We start from the raw sequence: 10,747 nt of genomic DNA on the forward strand, positions 1-10,747 counted from the left end.
GATGATACACTGTTATGGAGACATCTGTGGGTGATACACTGTTATGGGGACATCTGTGGGTGATACACTGTTATGGGGACATCTGTGGGTGATACACTGTTATGGGGACATCTGTGGGTGATACACTGTTATGGGGACATCTGTGGGTGATACACTGTTATGGGGACATCTGTGGGTGTTATTTTGGGGCACTTGCCAATAATTTAAATTTTATGGGAAATTAATTAGTGAATTTTATACCATTGAATTCGGACTTCACATTTAATTCTCTCTTTTATCATTTATTAACAGTAAATCATCTTGCAATAAAGTAATTTTTGCTTGTCATTGTTATAAACGCAACTTTTTTGTCAATCCTGATAATCCTGATATAAAAATCTAAGATCCCAACAATTATATCTAAAAAAGCCAAATGTATAAAAAAAATATAATCTTCTAAATACATAGATGAATGTATATTAGTACTGATAACCAGCCTGTATACCATGTGTGAGAGGTTGTCACAGCCCCGCCCCCTGTTACTGACATCACTGATATATAATATAATTACACTGTGATCAGAGATGAGATCCACACATCTTATATACAGTAACAGCTATTCATCTATTACTACTGACAACCAGCCTGTATATCATGTGTAAGAGGTTGTCACAGCCCCGCCCCCTGTTACTGACATCACTGATATATAATATAATTACACTGTGATCAGACATGAGACCCACACATCTTATATACAGTAACAGCTATTCATCTATTACTACTGACAACCAGCCTGTATATCATGTGTGAGAGGTTGTCACAGCCCCGCCCCCTGTTACTGACATCACTGATATATAATATAATTACATTGTGATCAGACATGAGATCCACACACCTTATATACAGTAACAGCTATTCATCTATTACTACTGACAACCAGCCTGTATATCATGTGTAAGAGGTTGTCACAGCCCCGCCCCCTGTTACTGACATCACTGATATATAATATAATTACACTGTGATCAGACATGAGACCCACACATCTTATATACAGTAACAGCTATTCATCTATTACTACTGACAACCAGCCTGTATATCATGTGTGAGAGGTTGTCACAGCCCCGCCCACTGTTACTGACATCACTGATATATAATATAATTACACTGTGATCAGACATGAGATCCACACATCTTATATACAGTCACAGCTATTCATCTATTACTACTAACAACCAGCCTGTATATCATGTGTAAGAGGTTGTCACAGCCCCGCCCCCTGTTACTGACATCACTGATATATAATATAATTACACTGTGATCAGACATGAGATCCACACATCTTATATACAGTAACAGCTATTCATCTATCACTACTGACAACCAGCCTGTATATCATGTGTGAGAGGTTGTCACAGCCCCGCCCCTTGTTACTGACATCACTGATATATAATATAATTACATTGTGATCAGACATGAGATCCACACATCTTATATACAGTAACAGCTATTCATCTATTACTACTGACAACCAGCCTGTATATCATGTGTGAGAGGTTGTCACAGCCCCGCCCCCTGTTACTGACATCACTGATATATAATATAATTACACTGTGATCAGACATGAGATCCACACAACTTATATACAGTAACAGCTATTCATCTATTACTACTGACAACCAGCCTGTATATCATGTGTGAGAGGTTGTCACAGCCCCGCCCCCTGTTACTGACATCACTGATATATAATATAATTACATTGTGATCAGACATGAGATCCACACATCTTATATACAGTAACAGCTATTCATCTATTACTACTGACAACCAGCCTGTATATCATGTGTGAGAGGTTGTCACAGCCCCGCCCCCTGTTACTGACATCACTGATATATAATATAATTACACTGTGATCAGACATGAGATCCACACATCTTATATACAGTCACAGCTATTCATCTATTACCACTGACAACCAGCCTGTATATCATGTGTGAGAGGTTGTCACAGCCCCGCCCCCTGTTACTGACATCACTGATATATAATATAATTACACTGATCAGACATGAGATCCACACATCTTATATACAGTAACCGCTATTCATCTATTACTACTGACAACCAGCCTGTATATCATGTGTGAGAGGTTGTCACAGCCCCGCCCCGTTACTGACATCACTGATATATAATATAATTACATGTGATCAGACATGAGATCCACACATCTTATATACAGTAACAGCTATTCATCTATTACTACTGACAACCAGACTGTATATCATGTGTGAGAGGTTGTCACAGCCCCGCCCCCTGTTACTGACATCACTGATATATAATATAATTACACTGATCAGACATGAGATCCACACATCTTATATACAGTAACCGCTATTCATCTATTACTACTGACAACCAGCCTGTATATCATGTGTGAGAGGTTGTCACAGCCCCGCCCCGTTACTGACATCACTGATATATAATATAATTACACTGTGATCAGATATGAGATCCACACATCTTATATACAGTAACAGCTATTCATCTATTACTACTGACAACCAGCCTGTATATCATGTGTGAGAGGTTGTCACAGCCCCGCCCCCTGTTACTGACATCACTGAAATATAATATAATTACACTGTGATCAGACATGAGATCCACACATCTTATATACAGTAACAGCTATTCATCTATTACTACTGACAACCCGCCTGTATATCATGTGTGAGAGGTTGTCACAGCCCCGCCCCCTGTTACTGACATCACTGATATATAATATAATTACACTGTGATCAGACATGAGATCCACACATCTTATATACAGTAACAGCTATTCATCTATTACTACTGACAACCAGCCTGTATATCATGTGTGAGAGGTTGTCACAGCCCCGCCCCCTGTTACTGACATCACTGATATATAATATAATTACACTGTGATCAGACACGAGATCCACACATCTTATATACAGTAACAGCTATTCATCTATTACTACTGACAACCAGCCTGTATATCATGTGTGAGAGGTTGTCACAGCCCCGCCCCCTGTTACTGACATCACTGATATATAATATAATTACATGTGATCAGACATGAGATCCACACATCTTATATACAGTAACAGCTATTCATCTATTACTACTGACAACCAGCCTGTATATCATGTGTGAGAGGTTGTCACAGCCCCGCCCCCTGTTACTGACATCACTGATATGTCTAATCACAGTGTAATTATATTATATGAGACCACACATCTTATATACAGTCACAGCTATTCATCTATTACTACTGACAACCAGCCTGTATATCATGTGTGAGAGGTTGTCACAGCCCCGCCCCCTGTTACTGACATCACTGATATATAATATAATTACATGTGATCAGACATGAGATCCACACATCTTATATACAGTAACAGCTATTCATCTATTACTACTGACAACCAGCCTGTATATTATGTGTGAGAGGTTGTCACAGCCCCGCCCCCTGTTACTGACATCACTGATATATAATATAATTACATGTGATCAGACATGACATCCACACATCTTATATACAGTCACAGCTATTCATCTATTACTACTGACAACGAGCCTGTATATCATGTGTGAGAGGTTGTCATAGCCCCGCCCCCTGTTACTGACATCACTGATATATAATATAATTACATGTGATCAGACATGAGATCCACACATCTTATATACAGTAACAGCTATTCATCTATTACTACTGACAACCAGCCTGTATATCATGTGTGAGAGGTTGTCACAGCCCCGCCCCCTGTTACTGACATCACTGATATATAATATAATTACATGTGATCAGACATGAGACCCACACATCTTATATACAGTAACAGCTATTCATCTATTACTACTGACAACCAGCCTGTATATCCTGTGTGAGAGGTTGTCACAGACCCGCCCCCTGTTACTGACATCACTGATATATAATATAATTACATGTGTCCGGACATGAGATCCACACATCTTATATACAGTAACAGCTATTCATCTATTACTACTGACAACCAGCCTGTATATCATGTGTGAGAGGTTGTCACAGCCCCGCCCCCTGTTACTGACATCACTGATATATAATATAATTACATGTGATCAGACATGAGATCCACACATCTTATATACAGTAACAGCTATTCATCTATTACTACTGACAACCAGCCTGTATATCATGTGTGAGAGGTTGTCACAGCCACGCCCCCTGTTACTGACATCACTGATATATAATATAATTACATGTGATCAGACATGAGACCCACACATCTTATATACAGTAACAGCTATTCATCTATTACTACTGACAGCCAGCCTGTATATCCTGTGTGAGAGGTTGTCACAGCCCCGCCCCCTGTTACTGACATCACTGATATATAATATAATTACACTGTGATCAGACATGAGATCCACACATCTTATATACAGTAACAGCTATTCATCTATTACTACTGACAACCAGCCTGTATATCATGTGTGAGAGGTTGTCACAGCCCCGCCCCCTGTTACTGATATCACTGATATATAATATAATTACACTGTGATCAGACATGAGATCCACACATCTTATATACAGTAACAGCTATTCATCTATTACTACTGACAACCAGCCTGTATATCATGTGTGAGAGGTTGTCACAGCCCCGCCCCCCGTTACTGACATCACTGATATATAATATAATTACACTGTGATCAGACATGAGATCCACACATCTTATATACAGTAACAGCTATTCATCTATTACTACTGACAACCAGCCTGTATATCATGTGTGAGAGGTTGTCACAGCCCCGCCCCCTGTTACTGACATCACTGATATATAATATAATTACATTGTGATCAGACATGAGACCCACACATCTTATATACAGTAACAGCTATTCATCTATTACTACTGACAACCAGCCTGTATATCCTGTGTGAGAGGTTGTCACAGCCCCGCCCCCTGTTACTGATATCACTGATATATAATATAATTACACTGTGATCAGACATGAGATCCACACATCTTATATACAGTAACAGCTATTCATCTATTACTACTGACAACCAGCCTGTATATTATGTGTGAGAGGTTGTCACAGCCCCGCCCCCTGTTACTGACATCACTGATATATAATATAATTACATGTGATCAGACATGACATCCACACATCTTATATACAGTCACAGCTATTCATCTATTACTACTGACAACCAGCCTGTATATCATGTGTGAGAGGTTGTCACAGCCCCGCCCCCTGTTACTGACATCACTGATATATAATATAATTACATGTGATCAGACATGAGACCCACACATCTTATATACAGTAACAGCTATTCATCTATTACTACTGACAACCAGCCTGTATATCATGTGTGAGAGGTTGTCACAGCTCCGCCCCCTGTTACTGACATCACTGATATATAATATAATTACACTGTGATCAGACATGAGATCCACACATCTTATATACAGTCACAGCTATTCATCTATTACTACTGACAACCAGCCTGTATATCATGTGTGAGAGGTTGTCACAGCCCCGCCCCCTGTTACTGACATCACCGATATATAATATAATTACATTGTGATCAGACATGAGATCCACACATCTTATATACAGTCACAGCTATTCATCTATTACTACTGACAACCAGCCTGTATATCATGTGTGAGAGGTTGTCACAGCCCCGCCCCCTGTTACTGACATCACTGATATATAATATAATTACATTGTGATCAGACATGAGATCCACACATCTTATATACAGTCACAGCTATTCATCTATTACTACTGACAACCAGCCTGTATATCATGTGTGAGAGGTTGTCACAGCCCCGCCCCCTGTTACTGACATCACTGATATATAATATATATACACTGTGATCAGACATGAGATCCACATCTTATATACAGTAACAGCTATTCATCTATTACTACTGACAACCAGCCTGTATATCATGTGTGAGAGGTTGTCACAGCCCCGCCCCCTGTTACTGACATCACTGATATATAATATAATTACACTGTGATCAGACATGAGATCCACACATCTTATATACAGTAACAGCTATTCATCTATTACTACTGACAACCAGCCTGTATATCATGTGTGAGAGGTTGTCACAGCCCCGCCCCCTGTTACTGACATCACTGATATATAATATAATTACATTGTGATCAGACATGAGACCCACACATCTTATATACAGTAACAGCTATTCATCTATTACTACTGACAACCAGCCTGTATATCCTGTGTGAGAGGTTGTCACAGCCCCGCCCCCTGTTACTGATATCACTGATATATAATATAATTACACTGTGATCAGACATGAGATCCACACATCTTATATACAGTAACAGCTATTCATCTATTACTACTGACAACCAGCCTGTATATTATGTGTGAGAGGTTGTCACAGCCCCGCCCCCTGTTACTGACATCACTGATATATAATATAATTACATGTGATCAGACATGACATCCACACATCTTATATACAGTCACAGCTATTCATCTATTACTACTGACAACCAGCCTGTATATCATGTGTGAGAGGTTGTCACAGCCCCGCCCCCTGTTACTGACATCACTGATATATAATATAATTACATTGTGATCAGACATGAGATCCACACATCTTATATACAGTAACAGCTATTCATGTATTACTACTGACAACCTGCCTGTATATCATGTGTGAGAGGTTGTCACAGCCCCGCCCCCTGTTACTGACATCACTGATATATAATATAATTACACTGTGATCAGACATGAGATCCACACATCTTATATACAGTAACAGCTATTCATCTATTACTACTGACAACCAGCCTGTATATCATGTGTGAGAGGTTGTCACAGCTCCGCCCCCTGTTACTGATATCACTGATATATAATATAATTACACTGTGATCAGACATGAGATCCACACATCTTATATACAGTCACAGCTATTCATCTATTACTACTGACAACCAGCCTGTATATCATGTGTGAGAGGTTGTCACAGCCCCGCCCCCTGTTACTGACATCACTGATATATAATATAATTACATGTGATCAGACATGAGATCCACACATCTTATATACAGTAACAGCTATTCATCTATTACTACTGACAACCAGCCTGTATACCATGTGTGAGAGGTTGTCACAGCTCCGCCCCCTGTTTCTGACATCACTGATATATAATATAATTACACTGTGATCAGACATGAGATCCACACATCTTATATACAGTCACAGCTATTCATCTATTACTACTGACAACCAGCCTGTATATCATGTGTGAGAGGTTGTCACAGCCCCGCCCCCTGTTACTGACATCACTGGTATATAATATAATTACATGTGATCAGACATGAGATCCACACATCTTATATACAGTAACAGCTATTCATCTATTACTACTGACAACCAGCCTGTATACCATGTGTGAGAGGTTGTCACAGCTCCGCCCCCTGTTTCTGACATCACTGATATATAATATAATTACACTGTGATCAGACATGAGATCCACACATCTTATATACAGTCACAGCTATTCATCTATTACTACTGACAACCAGCCTGTATATCATGTGTGAGAGGTTGTCACAGCCCCGCCCCCTGTTACTGACATCACTGATATATAATATAATTACATGTGATCAGACATGAGATCCACACATCTTATATACAGTAACAGCTATTCATCTATTACTACTGACAACCAGCCTGTATATCATGTGTGAGAGGTTGTCACAGCCCCGCCCCCTGTTACTGACATCACTGATATATAATATAATTACACTGTGATCAGACATGAGATCCACACATCTTATATACAGTCACAGCTATTCATCTATTACTACTGACAACCAGCCTGTATATCATGTGTGAGAGGTTGTCACAGCTCCGCCCCCTGTTACTGACTTCACTGATATATAATATAATTACATTGTGATCAGACATGAGATCCACACATCTTATATACAGTCACAGCTATTCATCTATTACTACTGACAACCAGCCTGTATATCATGTGTGAGAGGTTGTCACAGCCCCGCCCCCTGTTACTGACATCACTGATATATAATATAATTACACTGTGATCAGACATGAGATCCACACATCTTATATACAGTAACAGCTATTCATCTATTACTACTGACAACCAGCCTGTATATTATGTGTGAGAGGTTGTCACAGCCCCGCCCCCTGTTACTGACATCACTGATATATAATATAATTACACTGTGATCAGACATGAGATCCACACATCTTATATACAGTCACAGCTATTCATCTATTACTACTGACAACCAGCCTGTATATCATGTGTGAGAGGTTGTCACAGCTCCGCCCCCTGTTACTGACATCACTGATATATAATGTAATTACATTGTGATCAGACATGAGATCCACACATCTTATATACAGCAACAGCTATTCATCTATTACTACTGACAACCAGCCTGTGTATCATGTGTGAGAGGTTGTCACAGCCCCGCCCCCTGTTACTGACATCACTGATATATAATATAATTACATTGTGATCAGACATGAGATCCACACATCTTATATACAGTAACAGCTATTCATCTATTACTACTGACAACCAGCCTGTATACATGTGTGAGAGGTTGTCACAGCCCCGCCCCCTGTTACTGACATCACTGATATATAATATAATTACATGTGATCAGACATGAGATCCACACATCTTATATACAGTAACAGCTATTCATCTATCACTACTGACAACCAGCCCGTATATCATGTGTGAGAGGTTGTCACAGCTCCGCCCCCTGTTACTGACATCACTTATATATAATATAATTACACTGTGATAAGACTTGAGATCCACACATGTTATATACAGTAACAGCTATTCATCTATTACTCCTGACAACCAGCCTGTATATCATGTGTGAGAGGTTGTCACAGCCCCGCCCCCTATCACTGACAACACTGAATGGCTTCACTTTACTTCCTAACATGTTAGATGTTTCTCTAATCCTCATATTAGACTGACGTTGATTAGCAATGAATATTATTCTGTTATGGACTTGTAGTAATAGTTTCGACCATTACGTTGTTAATAGTCACATTCTTTATTCACGTCTACAATTTATCATCAGTGTTTTCAGTTTATTGACGTGAGGTTCTGGTGACATCAGTTTTGGTTCTGGTGACATCAGTTTTGGTTCTGTGCCGTTTCTTGGTAGATGTTTCCCCAATTCCCTCTAAAACTATATCAATCCCAGGTCCTTGGTGACAAATAATATGACCAGAGCTTCCACGGGGTCCTGAATGACAAGTATATATTCAGTGATCCCCTCTCCCAACTCAAGCATTGCCCCCATATACATGAGAAGTCCTCTCTATAACGATATCATATCATCTGACTGTCTTCCGGGTCTTCACCAGGCGATGTTCCTCAGGTAGAAGATGTTTCGGAGACTCTCCCGTATCTGGCGACTCTTGATGCTGTAGATGATCGGATTGAGCATTGGTGGAATAAACAGATAAGCGTTGGCCATGAAGTTTACAAAAACTGGAGAAACTTGTATCCTGAACCTGTGCACTACGGATAAGGCCACCATGGGACCATAGAACATGCAGACCGCACAGAGATGGGACACACACGTGTTAAATAACTTATATTGCTCCATTTTTGAGGTGACGTCATGGACGGCTTTGATGATCAAGATGTAAGAAATAGAAATAAGGATCATGTCTACAGTCACAGTGCAGAGAATGACGGCGAGGCCATACATGATGTTGAAGGTATTGGTGCCATCACAAGCCAACTTCATGACGTCCTGGTGCAGGCAGTATGAGTGAGACAAGACGTTCCCTTTACAATATGGCAGGAACTGGAGACTGCCGACTGGTGGCAAGTGAATTATTGTCCCTCGGAAGACCGAAACCAAGGCGATCTTGGTCACCGCTGAGTTGGTCAGGATGGTTGTGTACCTTAGAGGGTGACAGATCGCGACAAAACGGTCAAAGGCCATAGCCACCAAGAGTGAAGACTCGATGATGGACAATGAGTGGATGAAGAACATCTGCAGGAGACACACGTGACATTGAATGTTATGGTGGTGGAACAAGAAGATCGCGAGGACTGATGGGCTTGTGGACAGTGAGAAGAGGATGTCAGTGACGGCCAGCATGGAGAGAAAGCGGAACATTGGCTGACGGAGCTTGTAGTCTCGATGTATCACGTGAAGTATGAGACCGTTCCCGGCAATGGAAACAAAAAACATGAAACAGAACGGAACGGAGATCCAACCGTAGATGTTCTCCAGTCCTGACAAGCCAACGAGGTGGAAAGTGGTGGGAATATGGCTGCTGTTCAACATGGTCATCTGCAAGGAAAGTCAAGAGACAGTGACTACCTAATATAGGACAACAAAACACCGTTCACAACTGTAGACCCCAACTCCATAAAGTGGAGATCATGCCACAAAATGGGACATCAAGTGTAATGCTGATAAGAGGATGGGAAGCCAACATTCAAGTTGTCTCTAGGACCGGGCGGGGGCCGATACTGCATAGGGGACCAGTTATTTTACTAGCGGGGGTGCACCCAATCAGGAGGGCTCATCGCCTTCTTCATAGAGAGAACTTTGCAGCGGTTTAATCCCGATTCTCGGCTTCCCCTTGTGTGTGGTCCGTGCCGGAGGAGAACATGATAGAGACATGGGAGTCATCAGACCTCCGTAGACCCAGAGTAACCCACTGCTAGATCCTTCTGAAATGTCCCTGAGATAT

At 40.7% G+C, this 10,747-nt stretch overlaps 1 protein-coding gene across 1 annotated transcript; it reads right to left on the minus strand.

The window, feature by feature from the left end:
- Positions 1 to 9,390: 9,390 nt before the first annotated feature.
- Positions 9,391 to 10,341, minus strand: LOC142700933 (olfactory receptor 51A4-like). The gene has a single exon (XM_075848125.1). The coding sequence runs from the start codon at positions 10,339 to 10,341 to the stop codon at positions 9,391 to 9,393; it is 951 nt and encodes a 316-aa protein (XP_075704240.1).
- Between the last annotated feature and the right edge of the window lie 406 nt (positions 10,342 to 10,747).

The sequence above is a fragment of the Rhinoderma darwinii genome, unplaced genomic scaffold, assembly GCF_050947455.1.
Source record: "Rhinoderma darwinii isolate aRhiDar2 unplaced genomic scaffold, aRhiDar2.hap1 Scaffold_199, whole genome shotgun sequence".
Lineage (NCBI taxonomy): Eukaryota > Metazoa > Chordata > Amphibia > Anura > Rhinodermatidae > Rhinoderma > Rhinoderma darwinii.